The 19,967-nt window shown below is 41.0% G+C and overlaps 1 protein-coding gene and 1 long non-coding RNA gene across 2 annotated transcripts in view; one reads left to right on the top strand and one right to left on the bottom strand.

Annotated features, from left to right (window-relative positions):
* The window catches only part of LOC140491996 (PDZ and LIM domain protein 4-like), a 125,722-nt gene extending 120,113 nt beyond the window's left edge, over positions 1 to 5,609 (bottom strand). Inside the window, exon 1 of the mRNA XM_072590570.1 lies at positions 5,380 to 5,609. Within this exon, the coding sequence (XP_072446671.1) occupies positions 5,380 to 5,472 (93 nt within the window). The 5' untranslated portion in view covers positions 5,473 to 5,609. The remainder of the gene's footprint in view (positions 1 to 5,379) is intronic.
* A 6,189-nt stretch (positions 5,610 to 11,798) lies between these two features.
* LOC140491994 (uncharacterized) overlaps positions 11,799 to 19,967 on the top strand; it is a 40,708-nt gene continuing 32,539 nt past the window's right edge. The window contains exon 1 of the long non-coding RNA XR_011963462.1: positions 11,799 to 11,861. This is a non-coding gene — a long non-coding RNA (uncharacterized lncRNA). The remainder of the gene's footprint in view (positions 11,862 to 19,967) is intronic.

The following is a 19,967-nucleotide window of genomic DNA, read 5'->3' as shown; positions in this document are numbered from 1 at the left end:
TTTTACTTTCTGAAAGGAAGCAGTATGCAATGATCCTTAATATTTGCATTTGGAACCAAAACAGCATTAAGCAACAATCATCAATATGCACACACAGAATTTGATAACTTGAAGCATCTTGTAAGAGTTTACTTTGGAGAAAAAGTGAGGACTGCAAACGCTGGAGACCAGAGTTGAAAAGTCTGGTGCTGGAAAAGCGAAGCAGGTCAGTCAGCATCCGAGGCACAGGAAAATCAACGTTTCGGGCATAAGCCCGAAACGTTGATTTTCCTGCGCCTCGGATGCTGACTGACCTGCTTCGCTTTTCCAGCACCAGACTTTTCAACTCTAAGTTTACTTTCCCTCGATGTTGTTCTCCAGCTAACCTTCATTGCAATGTGCCTCACAAAAACTCTGTACCCAGATTTCCCATTCCCCCAGCCAAATGAATCAGGTTAAAGTAAACCTCACAACCTCAGCATGCCACTTGGAGGACCTCACATCCTCAAAGGCTGTCGAATCACTCCTCTTATTCATTCAGTGTCTGCTCTAGTCTGGACAATCAGCTATCAAAAATCAATGTTCCAAATTTTTGTCATCTTCAGATTCAGCTATTCCAACATTCTAAGAGCAAACCTTACATTGTCCAGATTGCATGCAGCAGAGATCTGGGCAATGCAGCAATAACTTTTTCCCTCAAAGCACAACATTATCTTGATGCTCACCAACGTACATGGGAGCAGTGCGTCAAAACATCTAAATTAATCATTTTTATTCTGCATTTATCTCTAGTGTCAAGCTCTACAGCCATTCAAGAGCTCTGCTTCTCTAACCGTGATCTCAAATGCAACATCCAGCATTCAACCACCTAGGCCTGAAGCCTGTAATTCTATTCAGATACTTCTCTTTAAAAAAAAAGTACATCCTACGGCAGATGGGTAGAAATCAAGAATAATACATGGGAAATTACTGGGATGGGGTTATACTAGAAGCCTCCCAACAGGAAATGGAGGAACAGAAATGCAGCAGATCATGGAAAGATGTAAGAACAACATGGTTGTTGTAGTGGATGGGTTTAGCCTCCCTTATATTGACTGGGACTCCCTTAATGCCAGGGACTTAGGGGGGCAGATTTGTTAGGTGCATTTGGGAACATTTCTTGAAACAATACGTAGACAGTCCAACTAGGGAAGAGACTGTAACATGCCTTGCATTGGGAATGAGCAGAGTTAGTTGATCAAAGTTTCAGTGTGGGAGGAGTGATCATAATACTGCAAGTTTGAAGATAGTTATGGATAAGAATCAGGCTGGTCCTCAGGCTAAAAATTTTTTAAAAAGTGTTAAATTGTGGGAAGGATTATTACAACATGAGGCAGTAACTGGAGAAATTAGGATGGGGATGGCTGTTTGTGAGTAAGGCTGACATGTGGGAGACTTTTAAAGGCCTGTTGATCAGAGTTTTGGACCAGCATGTTTCTCTGAGGATGAAAGATAAGGATGGCAAGATTTGGGTACCTTAGATGATAAGAGGGATTGAAACTTCAGTTGAAGCATATTTAAGGTTTAGGAAACAGAAATCCATCTAGGCCTTTGAGAAACATAAACAAAGAAGAAAGGAACATAAACAAGGAATTCGGAAGGCTAAAAGGGGCTTTGGCAAGTAGAAGTAAAGAAGAATCACAAGGCATTTTATACACATCAGGAACAAGATGGTAACTAGGGAAAGAGTAGGTTCACTCAAGGATAAAAGGGAATTTATGTGGAGATAGTGGAAGTGGGTGGGGTCTTTAATTAGTATGTTGTATCAATATTCAGCAATGATGATGATAAGATTAGGGAGTATGTTGATATTCTATGGCATGTCAAAATTAAGGGAGGTGTTGTTTGGAAATTATTAAGATAAATCCCCAGGGACCATTTGATCTATTCCAGGATCTGGAGGGAGGCAAGGAAGGGGATGTCTGGAGCCTTGACAGATGAGGTCCCAGAAGATTGGACAATTACTTTCCCTGGATGTTGTTCTCCAGCTGACCTTCATTGCAGTGTGCCTCACAAAAAACTCTGTATCCATATTTCCCCCGGCCAAATGCATCAGGTTAAAGTTAACTTCACAACCTCAGTATGCTATTTGAGGACCTCACAAGAAGGGCAACATGGATAATTCAGGAAGTTATACACAGAAAATGAAGCAGAAAATCAAATAGTAGGAAGATTCTAAGGGTCAGAATTTATTTGCGTTTGGAAAAGTTTGGAGCTCACACAAATAGTCAGCATGTATTTGTGCTGAGAAGGTCTTGTCTCAAACTTAACTAAGTTTTTTGGAACAAGTGATGAAGATGATTGAGGAGGGTAGGGCAGTCGGCATGGAGTTTACTAAAGTATTTGACTAGGTCCCTCATGGTAGGCTGGTTCAGAGGATTGAGTCATATGGGATCCATGGTGAGTTGATAAGTTGGATATAAAATTGGCTTGGATGTAGAAGACACAGGATGGAAGGTGTTTTTCAGACTGGAGGTCTGTGACCAAAGGTCCCCAAGGAATAGTGCTGAGATCTCTGTTTAATTAAAAAATGTTTACAGTCAAATTTGTAACTTTCCAGATGACATGAGAATTGGTGGTAGTGTAGCTTGCGAGACAGGTTATCAAAGAATATGGCAGAGTATAGTGCAGTTGGGCAGAGAAACGACAGATGGAGTTTAATCCAGACAAATGAGAGGATACATTTTGGAAGGTCAAATGCAAGAGGAAATGGCAGGAGCCTTAGCAGCATTGATAAACAGCAAGACCTTGGGGTGCAAGTGGACTCTCCCTCTTTATGGGTATTTAAGCGGGCATTGGATAGGTATATGGAGGATAGTGGGTTAGTGTAGGTTAGGTGGGCTTTGATCGGCGCAACATCGAGGGCCGAAGGGCCTGTACTGCACTGTATTCTTCTATGTTCTATGTTCTAAGTCCATACCTCCCTGAAAGTAGCAACACAAGTGGATGAGATGGTAAAGGTGGCACACAGCATGCTTGCCTGCATTGGTTGAGGCATGGAGTATAAAAGTTGGCAAGTCATATTGCAGCCATGTAAAACTTTAGTTAGTGTGCAGTTCTGGTTGCTACACTGAAGGAAGGACATGGAAGTTTTAGAGAGGGTTTAGAAGAGGTTTAACTATGAATGTTGCCTAGATTGGAGCGTATTAGCTTAAGGACAGATTTAACTAAGTCGGTTTGTTTTCGCTAGAGCAGAGGTTGAGGCAACAAAATTGTGCGAGATAGGAATAGGTTGGAAGTGTCAAATACTAGCAAGTATAGGTTGAAAGGTGAGAGGAGGCAAGTTTAAAGGAAAGTTCGTTTTTACTTGGAGGGTGATAGGTGCCTGGAATGCACTGCTAGGAGAGGTGATAGAAGTAGATACAATAGCAATGTTTTAAAGTGACATTTAAACAAACACACGAACAGGCAGATAGAGGGACATAGACAGCATGCAGGCAGACGGGATTAGTTTTGATTAGCATCATGGTCAGCACAGATATGGTAGATCGAAGGGCCTGTTCCCCTGTGCTGTACTGTTCTATGAGGTGGACTGATGAAGGGCTTTTGCCTGAAACATTAATTCTCCTGCTCATCGGATGCTGCTGACCTGCTATGCTTTCTCAGCACCATGCTCTCGATTGCACTGTTTTATGTCAAAGGTTTCAGCGAGCCTAAATTTTACCAGAATCTTTTGCTTTACCTTTGGATATTTTCCTACATTGAAGATGAATGCAAAAGGGAAATTCTGGTGGCCAATAATGTTTTTTAAGCCTAATGTTGCCAAGTTGGTCATAAATAAATATTAGTGTAAAAGACATGCAGTTTTTTTTTCAGTTAAAGAGTTGGATAAACAATATAATCATCATTATTCCAAAGACAGAAATTAAAAACCTGACAGTAATTTATAAATACTATTACTAGCTAGCCCAGTCTGCATCCATTTTTTGTTAAGAGAAACAAAACTTCCTTTGTGCCATTTCATTAGTTGCAAGCATTAAAACTTCATGTACAGCAGACTGAAAATTGTCAAAAATCAATCATGTATTCTAGCTACTAGACTGTATAGTGGTTTCAGTGTAAACTTGAGCACTATTGCAACCACATGTTATGTAGATCATTGTAGTACATAGAACCAAGTTTTAAGGTTCCATGATTAGTTTTGTCCAATTGTACAAAGTTACAAGTACCATAAAAACAGCATTCTTCCTTATCAGTTGCTAAACTTAAAACTTGGTATTTCAATTTAATTGCATAAAATGGCCTTTGGTGTCAAGTTAGTACTATGTAGTGTAACTCAACTTTGGACCAATTTAAATATAAACATCAAAAAAAATTTAACCAGAACCAGCAGTCACAAGGTTTCTTCTGAGTACTTATTTCATGAGCTAGATATAACAAAACTCTAAAAATTTTAAAGTTTTATCTTTCAATACATACAGGAAATCTCAACTGGCAAACTGCCTTCAGCTAAGCTGGAAACAAATGAAAATACACTATTAAAAAACTCAACCCATCCATAAATTTCAATGAACTGATTTTAGCATGCAATATAAATGGTTTATAATTCACTAGTGATGCTGAGCTATAACTTCACCAGCAAATTAGCTTATCTATAAATTCTTCCAAACAAAATGTTTCTTTCATCCAAGTACTGCATTCACAATTACATACATTCAGAAACAATACTTTTCCTAATCAATCAGTTTTCCATGATTCAAGTCGTTACCCCGCTCCTGGCACAAGGTTGCCTTTATTAGCAACTAACAGTTGGGAGACTGAACTTTCCTCGTCTATACAGCATGTATGTTACATTTACAAGTTAAACTATTCAAGAAACCCCTGGGGTTTCATTGTAGCACAATCGCAGAAAATGTCAGTACAGTATTTTGAAATAAGAAAGATTCAAGTACATCAAAGTTCACTTGAGGTGAAGCAACCGAAAACCGTTTGCGTTTTCAAGATAATCATTGGTATAAATAGTACCAATAAAAGGAACTCAAATGACAAAAGGATAACACCTCACAAACAGTATTTGCACAGCCATCTGAAAAGTAGACAAGCGGTGAGTTTCCTCTGGGTAACACCATGACCAAAAGGACGTGATTTCAGAAGGACAACAGTTGTGGGGAGTAATGTTTTTCCTCTTCACTCAAATAAATATGCACTTTTTAAAAGAAAGAATTTGGTAACCTGTATCATAAACAATTTAAGCAACTTTAACACATGTAATCGTTCTGCAGGTTTCTTTCACATATTGCAAAGTCATCTGTAGAAGCACGAAGCGAAAACGATACAAGTTAGCACTCTATAGCCCCCTGTAAAACGAAAGAGACAGAAAAAGTTCAAGTATGTTTATTTTGAAGAGACTTTGTTGCTTACCCGTGAGATGGTTAGGGGCTGACTGTAGTCCTTGCCTCCTACTAATCTGAAGCCCCAAGGTGACGGTCCGTAGAGGGTCACAGGATGTGGCATTTTAAACTTGCAAACGTTGCTCCAGCAGAGACTTGAAGCAAACTCCCTGGCTACCAGTGAGAGTGAAAGCTGCAGCAATCTCACACTCTCTCTCTGCCCTGCCTTTAAATTCGGTGCTTCCACATTACATCACCCCGTCCAGCCCGCACCACTCAGAACAAAGACCCATAGACGGTCACGTGGCCCTGACTGACAGCTCGGCAGTCCCGTTGCCAGGCCGACCAGCCCTGGGGACCAGCACTTGCACGCAGGTGTGAGCACCCGCAAAACACCCTGGGAATTGTAGTTCTTGTACCCAGAGCATCTGCCTGCCTCCCAGAAGCTGCAAACACCAGCCACATAACCCTGTTACAATCCTTGTTACAATCCTCTTACATAACAATTCCTGTTACAATCCTCTTGCAAAACCTGCTTACAATCCCTCTTACAATCCTCTTTCATAACTCTCTTACAATCCCTGTCACAATCCTCTTACTTAACCATTTTACAATCCCTGTTACAATCCTTTTACATAACTGCCTTACAATCCCTGTTACAATGCTCTTACAAAACCCTATTACAGTCCTCTTACATGACCCACTTACAATCCCTGTTACAATCCTTTTACGTAACCCTTTTATAACCCCTGTTACAAATTCTTACATAATCCTTTTATAATCCCTGTTACAATCCTTTTACATAACCCTCTTCCAATCCCTGTTACCACTCAAACAACTGCTTCACAACTTTCCTCGCAGAGCTGCAGACACCATCTACATGACCCTTTTACAATCCTGTTGCTACTCAAACTGCCTCACACCCTTGCTCCCAGAGCTGCAGACATCACCCACATAACCCACTTCCAATCACCAATCCCTGCTGCTGCTCAAACAATGCATCACAACTTCCCTCCCTTTGCATCAGCAGAGTAAGTGGAGGACTTGTTGTGCCCATTGTCAGAAGCGTGCAAAGCCAGAGAACATAATTATGAATAAAAATCTGAAAGAACCACAGATTCTGTAAATCAGAAACAAAAACAGAAATTGCTGGTAAAGATCAACAGGACTGGCAGCATCTGTGAATTGAAATCAGAGTCAATGTTTTAGGTCTGGTGACTCTGCCTAACTGAGACCGAAACGTTAGTTCTGATTTCTCTTGCTGAGCTTTTCCTTCAATTTCTGTTTTTGTTTTTGAACATAATTATAAAGCAAGTGACACTAATGCAAATGCAAAAATTACTGCAGGCACTGGAAGTTTCTTTGGAGGTGAGCAGAATTAATTTTTCAGGTCGATCATCTTTGATCAGAACTGCCAGTCAATGAAGGTGTTGCCTGTACTGCTGAAATTTTCCAGCTTTTATGTTCCTCTTTACTGTCTTCAAGTGACTGGCAAATAAACTAAAGGCAATGTTATCTTGCAAACATAGAAATTAGAATCAGAAGTAGGCCACTTGGCCCCTCAACATGGGTGTGTTTTTTATGCAATGATTGGTTACAATCTGCAGCATATTGCCTGAAGATATGGTGGAGACAAATCCAATTGTAGTTTCCAGAAGGGAATTGAATAACATGTGAAGAAATAATTAAAGGCTATTGGGAACAGCAGAAAACTGGGACTAAATAGTCTCTGTCTGTGCAGTGAATATTTTCTGATTCCAGGGGAACAGTTTTACAACTGAATTGATGACAGGGGTATTTGTAAAATGCAATGAACATCTATATGCCCATCCCTGTCTCTCTCCTATTTTATGCCAGGCAGTGGAACCATTAGATGGTCCATTTGCCTGTGGGTTCATTGATACCCTTAAGTGACAGGTCATGGTCTAATCCCACCACTTCTACTATTCTAACCATGGCACATGCCAGGCAGGTAGCCTGGCTACGCAGACTGGTATTAGCAAGGTGGACCTCCTCTTTTGGGATCTGTTATAGGAGGTGATCCCAGAGTCATACATCTGTGTAGTTCCCAGCTCTAGCCTCATAAATACAGCCTGTAAATTCCATCTGTCCTGTCACTGCAGCCTTCCAGCTGGACCCCACCAAACCACAAAGTTACTTTCAATTCAATCTCAATTAGAGATCTGAGACATCAGATTGGCTGGCACGACTATAAGGTTGAAAATCCTCCCCAGATGTTTTAGTAAATTGATGGCCCTTCAAAAGTTAAAGGAATCTGGGGTGGTCGGTACCACCAAAGATGCATTCCTCGTTAACTTTTCACAACTATGTCTCACAAACTTGATTGAATTTTTTGAAGAAGTAACAATGAGGATTGATGGGGGCAGAGCTGTGGACATGATCTATATGGACTTCAGGAAGGCGTTCGACAAGGTTCCCCATGGGAGACTGGTTAGCAAGGTTAGATCTCATGGAATACAGGGAGAACTAGCCAGTTGGATACAGAACTGATTCAAAGGTAGAAGACAGAGGGTGGTGGTGGAGGGTTGTTTTTCAGACTGGAGGCCTGTGACCAGTGGTGTGCCACAAGGATCGGTGCTGGGTCCACTACTTTTCGTCATTTATATAAATGATTTGAGTGTGAGCATGCGAGGTATAGTTAGTAAGTTTGCAGATGACACCAAAATTGGAGGTGTAGCGGACAGTGAAGAGGGTTACCTTAGATTACAACAGGATCTTGATCAGATGGGCCAATGGACTGAGAAGTGGCAGATGCAATTTAATTGAGATAAATGCGAGGTGCTGCATTTTGGGAAAGCAAATCTTAGCAGGACTTATACACTTAATGGTAAGATCCTTGGGCGTATTGCTGAACAAAGGGACCTTGTAGTGTAGGTTCATAGCTCCTTGGAAGTCAAGTCACAGGTTGATAGGATAGTGAAGAAGGCATTAGGTATGCTTTCCTTTATTGGTCAGAGTATTGAGTATAGAAGTTGTGAGGTCTCTATGACTCTATGAAGAATACAAGCAGCTAATGCATGGGAATGCCAACATCTGTAGGTCCTCCCTCCAATCACATATCATCCAGTTACGAAGACTGTAATGTTATCATGGCTTGGAACTACTTCTCTGATTTATTATAAAGTGGAGGAATGAAGTGGGTCTGTGACCTATTCAAAATTCAGCACAACAACAAGCTTAGTGGCTGGTTTATTAAAGGTTAAAGGGGGACTTTGATTGTTTTACTTGGAAGAAGGTGCAGAATGTTCACACCTCCAACCAGTGATCCTGGCAGCTCTGCTGATGGTTCGTAGACCATTAGGGATGGACTTTTCTAACCAAGATGGGTGGCTTGATTCAGGAATTTCCTGACTTGGCACACTCACTTCAGTTTACAGAGTCCATTAAATGTAATTTTCACTCTAGGGAGGTTTGCAGCAAGATCAAATTAGGCCTGCTAATCCCAGAAGCAAATCCAAGACAGCCATCAAGGAAGGCAAGTGCCAATGTGAGATTGTATTAAGACCTGCCCCAGTTCTCTGAGATTTCAGCCCAATCTTCACAGAAAAGTCTGACTTCTCTCACACCTGAAAACCACCTCTCTTTGCCTTTGTTGTCATTTCTCCAAGTTCATTCAGAGGTTAAATTTTATCTTGATGTAAAAAGCAAAGGGAAGTAAGCTTTTAGGAGCCGAGTACCTTTGGACACGATGCATTCTCTTTTTGAAAAATAGTTTGTTTTTTTCTCTTCAACTTTAGATTCCATGTTCAATAACCCATCATTAAACACGTTCATAGGACTGGCCAAAATATGGAAGAGAGCCTGTTCATCAAATGGTCTTTCTTACTGTCAAGGCATGCTTAAATGCCTTGATATGCTACCAGCTTAAATTTATATCCTATCATCCCTTAGATTCAATCATTAATATCAATATATTATGCAATGAAACTGAGTTGTCATATAAACCTTTTTAATAAAGGTGAACATTTAGTCTCCTGACCTGTATTGGCTGCAGCGTGGATTGTTCATTATACATTATTTATAATAGTGTAATTTATGAGAAACTGCTATACACTTCTAAATTCCAGAATAAATATACTTACCTTATTCTTACACCCATGAAATATTACAGAAAAAAAATCATTATTCTCTGTTAATAGTTATACACTTCTTTTCAGTTCCTAAGAATTATTTGTCTAACGATATTCAGTAATTTTCATGGTTCAGTGAAGATTATAAATATAAAATGTCAAACCATTACATGGACAGCTATTAACTTCAGACCAGTACCAGCAGTGAGATTTTATGAGCATTGACTGAGACAGATTCCAATCCATTTTAAACACAGAGACTTCTGTTTATTTTCAAAAGAATGAGACACAAAGGAGCATGTTACGTTTTCAGTCAGAAAGTTGTACTTGAAAAGACAAGAGACATAGCAGAACAGTGTCTGGGCCACTGGCATGCATCAAATCAAATATATTAGATTTAGATAAATCCTCTGGTTGCCATTTTCTGATTTAATATTATTTTAATGCGAGTATCACCTCATTTAATTTAGAATGTTAACGATGGTGTTAAAATAAAAATTTGGAAATCTCTTTTCATATATTAATTTAAGAAACAGGCTTTATAGTATATTATTCATAATTTAGGAAATGTAATGGCTAAGATCCCTGATTGTTCACTGGATAAATGTACTACACACTTTTTCACTGATGTCCATTGAGAAAGCCCTAGCCTCGATTCATGATCCAGAAGATTCTAAGCAGTGTTGGAACCGCTTTGGAAAACAGCAAAGGTTCCTTTTATGTTAACTATCCAGTGACCTACATTAGAATATCTTCTTGCTTCTTTCATGCATGACAACCAGCCAGACCTATTTTATTACCCATCACCCTTTGTCTTCAGAAGGTAGTGAGCACTATTTCTGAACTGCCGCTAGCATTTTAACATGTATGGAAAGTGAGAATGCCATTAATACAGTCTAGTAATCTATGATATGTCAACTGCAGCTCAATTAGTAATACTTACTTCTGAGTTAGAAGGTTGTGGGTTCAAGGACTTCAAGCCTGGCACTCGATGAAGAATTGTGGAAGTATTATACTATTAGAAGTGCCATGTTCAGATGACATGGTTCCTTCTGCCCACTCAGTTGGTGATAAAAAAAATTAATTGCACTATTTCAAAGAGGATTGGGGAATTTTGCCTAGTGTCCTGACCAATAATTAAATTTCAATAACCATCGTGAAGTCAACATTTTGGGTCAATATTACAGTGCTTTTTAAGGGAGCTTGCTGTGCCCCATTTGAAAATCTAAGGGGAATAATCCTTAGCTGAATGAAGAGGGACAATGTCATTCAGGGGAGCCACTACACCCAGTCAAGGAAATTGTCTGATCTCAATCCAGAAAGTTGACCATAGTCACTTGGGTGATTGGTGTGATCAAGGGATCCATGTCCTTGCAATCTGGGTATTGAGCCATGGGCAGTTCTGTAGCTCAAGTCCAACTAGCCCAGGAAGTCCAGGTGAGTCAGCCAAGAAGCTGGAGTGACATCAGTTTAGGTTTGACCCCACATGTCAGTCTTGGGGATGATCCAAGTAAATCCTGAGATTTCATTAATAATTGTCAAGTCAGGTTATCAGGCAGTCAGTCCATGCCTTGCTGAGGAAAGTAGGAAACACATGCATTCAAATTTGAGTCATTACACTGGGTTGGAGTAGATATATCGAATGTGAAAATTCCATCTTCATAGACAAAGGTTGAATCTGATATGGTTTGGGGAGCGTGCAGGGTACTGAGAGAGTGGGGGTTTGATAAGTCAACACAGTCTTGGCTTCAATGGGTGAAACGGTGGCAGTGGATAACATTAGTGGGCATGGTGTTCTGTGTTCCTTCTCATGTTTCCTGCAGCTGTTTGAATCTCTGAGGTCTGCACATAGCAGCAAATGCTGAAACTGGCAGTAAATGCATGGCAATCATCATGCGTGGAGAACCCTCTGAGTGGCTCCACAGCTGAGAGAATGTTGATGATAATGCAGTAGGCCAGCAGCTGAGAGGGTAAAAGGAGACATTAATATGACCAGACATTATGCGGTGATGGTTAAGGTTGAAGATAACAGGAACTGACACGAACTGATAACAGGCTTAACAAGGTGCTGCTATGTGAATGGAAGTACACTGAGTCAGTCAGGTCTGTTAAGAGTTAAAACTACAGGAAATCAGGAACTGCTGTCAAGCATACACTTGGTCAAAACATTTGAGATTGCTCATGTGCATGGATAAGCTCAAACAAGGCATGCATTTGGCCGAAGTGTTCAGGATTGGTCACGTGCACTGATTATTCTAAATAAGGCACACACTTGACGCAGACACTTGTGTATAAAAAGCGAAAGAGCGGGAAGAAATCCTTTTGTTCAGCAACACTTTGAAGATTAACGTTGTGCAAGAAGTCAGGAGGCGTGGTGAAGACACCGAGCAGAGCTTTAGCTGGCCGGCTGCAAACTTTCCTGGTGAGAACATTTGGGTTTAGTTACAGAAATCAGGGTAGTTAAAGACAGTGATTGAGATATCTTGAGTGGTAAAAAGTGTATGCTATTTGTATAAGTACTTAATAAATGAATTGTGGTTTTATAGAGCTCTAAGTGCCTCCACTATTTCTTCGTCTATATGTATGCTGTTGTTTCTCAGAGACAGGCAATAGCAGGGTTCCCTAATTCATTATGGTTTCAGACCAGATTCCCTATAATTTTAAGATCCCAGGTGAGGAGGAATATGCTACCTCCCCTCCTTTATTCACTCCTTTTTTTATTCACCTCCTCAGTTTATTGCAACAAGATTAATTTTAAAACGGGGTAACCAGTGACTTTGACGTTGACCGTTGAAGAGTCAGTTTCACAATCTTTAGTTTTGCAGATTGGTTGAGATTCGATAGTTCTGATTCATTTTGATCGTGGTTAAATTCCAGAGAGAGTTGTTTGTGGTCCTCCTTCCTCTTATCTGGTTTGTTGTACTCAATGAGCGAGGGCCTTCCTTTACTTGCAGCACAGACAGGGGTTAGTTCTTAGACTGTGACTTTCACAGCATGCTAACATGTGACCCCAGGCTGGTATCTCATCGAGGGCCAAAGGGCCTGTTCTGTGCTGTATTGTATGTACAAGAATGTTCAGGCCCACTAGTATTCTCCAGTAGATTTGATACTGGTTCTTTAACCTTTGTCCTTGTATACACTTAATAGGGAAAAAAAACACAAAATGTGCCTGAAGTTTGAAGGTAATCTGCTAGGTGCCTTGCTGTTGAGCAGCAGGTTGTCAGCCCCTTGTTACATTTGTAGTCATAAGAAATCACAGTCCAGTCTGGTATAACTTGCCTCTCTCCTCAACTTTGAAGGGCTGTTGCTTGATATTCACTTTGCAGCTGTATATTTTCATAAAATCCCTACAGTAGGGAAACAGGCCATTCAGGAGAAAGTGAGGACTGCAGATGCTGGAGATCAAAGCTGAAAATGTGTTGCTGGAAAAGTGCAGCAGGTCAGACAGCATCCAAGGAGCAGGAGAATCCGTTTCGGGCATGAGCCCTTCTTCAGGATTCCTGAAGAAGGGCTCATGTCTGAAACAGATTCTCCTGCTCCATGGAAACAGGCCATTCAGCCCAGCAAGTCCACACCTACCTTCCAAACAGCATTCCACCCTATCCCTGAATCCCTGTATTTCCCATGGTTAATCCACCAAACTTATACATCCCTAGCCACAATAGGCATTTTAGCATGGCCAATCCATCTAGCCTGCACATCTTTGGACTATGGGAGGAAACCCATGCAGACACAGGGAAAATGCGCAAACTCCACATAGACAGCTCCTGAGGGTGGAATCAAACCCAGGTTCCTGAAGCTGTGAGGCAGCAGTGCTCACCACTGAACCACTGTGCATCTCGATAAGCTAGAGATGTGACCTTCCATGAGAATCTCTCTCTCTCTCTCCAGTCACTTAATTAACATTAATACCCATTTCTTTGGCTGCATTAGCTCCTTTAAAAAAAAACATATTTTGAAATTACAAGTTAATAATGTCCACAGTACTCCAGGGTCTGACCCATGACAACATTAATCGTTAAATAAAAGGATTGTTTGGGAACTCAGTTCTGAGGAAGGCTCACCGGACACGAAATGTTAACTCTGATTTCTCTTCACAAATGCTGCCAGACCAGCTGAGCTTTTCTAGCAACTTCTGTTTTTGTTATTAAGGTTCAAAGTTGTACAATGACTTCATAAACATGCTGTGTCTGTATATATACTTTTAAAAGTATAGATTCTTTCTACTTTTTGAATACATATTTACCTGCTATATTCGCCTGCTGTGTTTATGTCCATTTATGATCTTTTCCACTGCTTCTTTGAAATATCTTTCCAATGATGTACAGCAAGAAAAATCAGTACATGTTATTAAAGAGCATTATCAAGTATTAAATGATCGAAGCAAGACATTCAGTCCAACAATTCCATTCTTTAAATCATATGAACATCTTTCATCCTTCTTCATCTAACCACATCAAAATATTTTCTATTCCCTTTTCCTTGTTCTGTTTATCTAGTTTTCTCTTAAGTTTGTCTACGTAAGTTACTTTAATTACTCTATGTGGAAGCAGTTTTCACATTTTAATTTGTTTCCAAGTAAAGAAATTTGCCCCAAATTCCATCTTGAAGTTAATGTGACTGCCTTAATTTTGTGGTCCCCATATCAGGACTTCTCAGCAAGGGGAAATAATTTCTCTACATCTATCCTATCAAACACTTAACAGTTCCAAAGTGTGACCGAGCATTCCACATCTCAGTCTTCTCTGTTTTAAAGAGCAGATCCCAAACTGATCAATCCTTCCCAATAGCTAGAATCTCTCAGTTCTGGTGTCAGTTCAAAAATCTTTTTGTTTAATTTTCTCAAATGTCTTTAGATTTTTTTTACAATGAGGAATCTAAGGCCTGGATTTTTATTCCTGGGTATGAAGCCAGAGAGATGAGAGATTTCTCAGCTCTGCAAACCTGACCTGAGATTACCATTGTAGGTGAAAATGTGTTGCTGGAAAAGCGCAGCAGGTCAGGCAGCATCCAAGGAGCAGGGCAATCGATATTTCGGGCATGAGCCCTTCTTCAGCCCTCCTGAAGAAGGGCTCATGCCCGAAACGTTGATTCCCCTGCTCCTTGGATACTGCCTGACCTGCTGCGCTTTTCCAGCAACACATTTTCAGCTCTGATCTCCAGCATCTGCAGTCCTCACTTTCTCCTAGAAGATCATTACCATTGTAGGTGACAGGTTCTCTGTGACTTTCAGGCAATCTTGGAATGACAGTATAGCTTTCTAGTTGGAGTGTTGGGTTTCACAGAGTGCCGATCTTGATGCACAGGCAATTTGTTGCAGGTTAGTAAAAAAGAATAAACAAAAGACATGTCTCTGGCACACAAATCTGCATGTCCTTAGACTCCACCTCTCATGGTAAAAACAATGACTGCAGATGCTGGAAACCAGATTCTGGATTAGTGGTGCTGGAAGAGCACAGAAGTTCAGGCAGCATCGAGGAGCAGCTCCTCAGATGCTGCCTGAATAGTTGTGCTCTTCCAGCACCACTAATCCAGAATCCACCTCTCATGTCCTATTCATACTAACATGTGCCATCTCATGCCCTGTACTCATCTCCAATCAAATAACACCTTCCACGTGAACCGAAATCCCTCAGTCCTCAACTTGGCCCCATACTATCAACAGCAAACTATGCCGTCTACTCACTCTGACTTTTACAAGCTCTATGTCAATTTAGTGTTAGCTATGCCTTTACCTCCCTCCACCTTTTACCCTTATATCAACCATGGCAAATCACCTCGTATCCAGCATGAAAAACCAGATGTCAGGATTCTTGTAGAGAATGGATAAAATAACATTTTGATGTACATTTCTAAGTATGTGTTACAGACCATAGTAGTGTTCAAATAATTCAAATAATGCTGTTTCTATTACATCAAAAGAATTCAGTGAAATTGCTCAAATATGACTTTCCCTTTTGAAAGAAAAATTGATTATTCCTTGAAGAAACTCAGCAGGTCTGGCAGCATCTGTGAGCAGTAAGCAGAATTAACATCTTGAGTCGATTAACCCATCTTCAAGTTGAATTTCTCCAGCAATTTCTGTTTTTGTGTCAGTGTTCCATCATCCACAGTTCTTTGTTTTATTTTACTGATTATTCTTTATTATATTTTTAGATTCTAGATTTAAAAAAATTACATCTTCTTTACAACCACCATTAAACTAATTGGTCTATAATTCTCTGGACCTGTTCCATCTCCCCTTTTTGAAATGAAGATAATATTTCAGCTGTCTGCTAGTTATCTGGCAACAATCCCTCTACTCATGGTTTTATGTACATGCAACAACAGACCTCTATCCATTCCTAACACCTTATAACAAATACAATGGAATCAATCTGGACCAGGATTTATATCTTAAGTCTGACTAGTTTTCTTCTCTGGTTTTGTTTTCGTGATTCATATTTATTGGAATTTTTTACATTGTTTTGCATAATTCTCCACAATTCAATTTTGTGGCTTCTTTCTGCCTTCCAAGATGATTTTATAATACATTTGCGAACTTTATTTCAACCTCCCTTCTGTGGTTGCAAACCTGGTATAAGATCTTAATATAGTAGCTTAATTTTTTTAAAAAATCATCCATGATGTGCTATTACTGGCTAGTTTGTTCTTACCATTTTGGTGGGATATATTCTCCTGGGCTCTTCTGATTCACTGAAGTTTAGAAATCCTTGGAGAATTTTTGGAATCAAGACTAACCGATAGTTCTACTATCTTTCAGAAATAGAAACTCTGTTCTCGCAATATTATCTAACACATGGATTTTGTTTGATTTGATTTATCGCTGTCATGTATATCAAGGTACAGTGATAAATGTTGTCGTGCGTGCTTTACAGGCAGATTGTCCTATAAGAGGTACTACAGAGTAACAGAACAGAGTGCAGGATACATGATGTATTACTCAACAGCTGAATTGCAATAATCCAAAAATGACTGCAGGCAATACTATAATTGTAGTTGTCAGGTCACTTATACATTGACTGAAAGATAGACATTCAGAATTATGGATGCTTGCACAACTCAGCCAATGATGTTAGAACAAAGTTTAATCCACCCTTTCTCCTCATGTAAAGACACTGAAATTATAAAGGATGGTTTAATTATGATATTAAGATGTCTTTTATATTGGATACCAGGAAATTATGTATCTTTGACACAGATAGGGTGAAATAAACTCTTATTTCCCATAATGGCTGGAAAGAGATTATCTGGTTGTGACTGGATGGGTACAAGGGGAACCAATCATGGCCAGTTCCCCTGACCACAGAATGGAAGAGTGAAGTTGTGATCGATCATGTCAAAAGCCAAAGAGAGCTTGTGAAGAATGAAAAAGTGCATTGTCTAGTGATCTTTGTTGTGAAGTGTGCATTAATGATTGTCAGGTGAGGACAAAATAGACTTAGGTTCAATGACAACCATATGTTCCTGTTAAGGTGTACATCTGAAGAATTGCCATTTGGATAAATTGTTAAAGGCTGTGAGCATCTAAGGAATTGAAACAATTATGAAGTTTTTAAGTTGTCTGTAGAGAAACACATCACACTAAGTTAGAGGGTTGGATCTAGGATAAGGTGGGGGAGGGGAGATCAGGAAACTGGTGACATTGACATTGATCCAATATGATTAGAGGGTACCAAGATGGAAAATGAAGTGTTCTTCTTCCAGGCGTTGGGAGCCTAGAATTTGGCAGTGGAGGTGGCCCAGGGCTTGCATGTCCTTGGCAGAGTGGGAGGGCAAGTTTAACTGTTCAGCCACAAGACTGGGTTAATTGGTGTGTGTGTCCCGGAGATGTTTTCTGAAGCGTTCCACAAGTTGGCGTCCTGTCTCCCCGACCATATCGAGAGCAACAGACACAGTTGATAACGAGTATGGAAGTACTGGTAAATCTTTGTCGGATGTGGAAGGTTCGTTTGGGGCCTTGGACAGAGGTGAGGGGGGAGGTGTGTGTACCCACACTTCCCCCCTCACCTCCGTCCAAGGCCCTAAAGGGTCCTTCCAGATCAGGCAGAGACTTTCCTGCACCTCCAAACACCTCATCAACTGTGTCTGTTGGTCTCAATGTGGTTTCCTCAGCGTCGGGGAGACAGGATGCTTTCTTGCAGAACATTTCAAACAACATCTCTGGGATACACACACCAATCAATCCCATCGCTCTGTGGCCGAACACTTTAATGTCACCTCCCACTCCACCAAGGACATGCAAGTCTTGGGCCTCCTCCACTGCCAAATTCTAGCTACCCAACGCTTGCAAATAAAACATCTCATCTTTTGCCTTGGGCCCCTCCAATCACACTGTCATTTTCACCAGTTTCCTGATAGCTGCTCCCCCTCTTAGATCTTATCCCAAATCCAGCCCTCCAACTCAGTACAGCCCTCTTGGACTGTCCTATCAGTCCATCTTGCTTCCCACCTATCCACTCCACCCTCTTCTCCAATCTATCACCATCATCCCCCACCTTCATTTACTTATCGTATTCCCAGCTACCTTCCCCCCAGCCCCACCTCCCTCCCATTTATCTCCCAGCTCCCTTGGGCGCCCCTACCCACATTCCAGATGAAGAGGTTATGCTCGAAACATCAACTCTCCTGCTCCTCAGATGCTGCCTGGCAGGCTGTGCTTTTACAGCACCACACGTTTTGAATACGGTTTCACTCCCCACGAAAAGCAAACAATTTGCCATGTGTGATCCTTGAGATTTAAGTGCTAACAGACTATAGGAGCATTATAACTCAATTTGATTATTTCCTAGACTAACATCTATGCATAACTCTAGCAGGGAGCAGCCAGGAGCAGAAACCCTGATGAATTTCTTCTTCTTAACCCACAAGCAATGTAAACTTTGAAGCACCCCAAACACTGTTCCAGCTGGGATTAGTTAATTCAGCACCAATTTTGGATTGAATCAATGAACATATGAAATTGAGGAACTGAGAAGAAGGACAGGCAAACCACAAAAAATAAACTTGGAAAGTTAATTGTCCACATACCAATCTAGCCACTGGATAAACTTGCCAAGTTTCAGGACAGCTTTAAAATTCATTGATTTAGCATCACAGCTAGATGTGAATAGAAATCCACATCCCCCACCCCCCACCCAAAACTGTATTCACTTCCATATATTTTCCATATTTAGGAAGCACTTCTACATACAAAGTGCGATAGATGTTTAGAAGTCTCTACCACAAACAGTAAATGCTGGATCAGTTGTAAATTTAAAATCTGAGACAGATAAATTTTTAACAACAGAGGTATTAAAGGATTTAAGCCAGAGGCACATGGAGTTAAGTCCCAGATCAATCATTGAATGGCTAAACAAGATGAAGGCACTGAATGGTCTACTCCTGTCCCGATGTTCCTTTTCTTAAGTTCAGTTTCTCTGAAAAGTAGAGAATCCTACTGGACAAATGAAATGACCAAGACTAACCAGCTGATCATAATTCCAGAAGCTTCTGACCCAGTGACATTGTATAACTAAAGCCAAAACAAAGGATTCACCGCCTGCATTCAGCCAGCTCTGAAAACATCAAGGCCCATTATACAAAAATAAGTGCTGACCTTTCTACAATTACCTCAGCACTCACAGTGGAATCTCTAATGAGGAGGTAAAGCTACAACTGGACTGGAGTAAGAGTTTTAAGCAGCTACGGAAGACTGTCTGAGACAGCAAGATACTGAAAAATATCGCCAGAGGGCTGAGACTGCTCCAAAGCAGCAACTGGGATCTTGGTATTGGAAGTGAACAGGAAGAGAGTTTCTCAGGTGACAAGGAACTATGGGAACCTGCATTTAGATATTGTGGTGAAAATGTGTTGCTGGAAAAGCGCAGCAGGTCAGGCAGCATCCAAGGAGCAGGAGAATCGACATTTCGGGCATGAGCCCTTCTTCAGAAATGAGGAAAGTGTGTTCAGCAGGCTAAGATAAAAGGTAGGAGGAGGGACTTGGGGGAGGGGCATTGGAAATGCAATAGGTGGAAGGAGGTCAAGGTGAGGGTGATAGGCCGGAATGGGTGTGGGGGTGGAGAGGTCAGGAAGAAGATTGCAGGTTAGGAAGGTGGTGCTGAGTTCGAGGGATTTGACTGAGACAAGGTGGGGGGAGGGGAAATTAGAAAACTGGAGAAATCTGAGTTCATCCCTTGTGGTTGGAGGGTTCCCAGGCGGAAGATGAGGCGCTCTTCCTCCAACCGTCATGTTGCTATGATCTGGCGATGGAGGAGTCCAAGGACCTGCATGTCCTTGGTGGAGTGGGAGGGGGAGTTGAAGTGTTGAGCCATGGGATGGTTGGGTTGGTTGGTCCGGGTGTCCCAGAGGTGTTCTCTGAAACGTTCCGCAAGTAGGCGGCCTGTCTCCCCAATATAGAGGAGGCCACATCGGGTGCAGTGGATGCAATAAATGATGTGTGTGGAGGTGCAGGTGAATTTGTGGTGGATATGGAAGGATCCCTTGGGACCTTGGAGGGAAGTAAGGGGGGAGGTGTGGGTGCAAGTTT

Source organism: Chiloscyllium punctatum, chromosome 20 (genome assembly GCF_047496795.1).
Source record: "Chiloscyllium punctatum isolate Juve2018m chromosome 20, sChiPun1.3, whole genome shotgun sequence".
Lineage (NCBI taxonomy): Eukaryota > Metazoa > Chordata > Chondrichthyes > Orectolobiformes > Hemiscylliidae > Chiloscyllium > Chiloscyllium punctatum.
The sequence above is the reverse complement of the archived record's forward strand: the minus strand, read 5'-3'. Positions and strand labels throughout refer to the sequence as shown.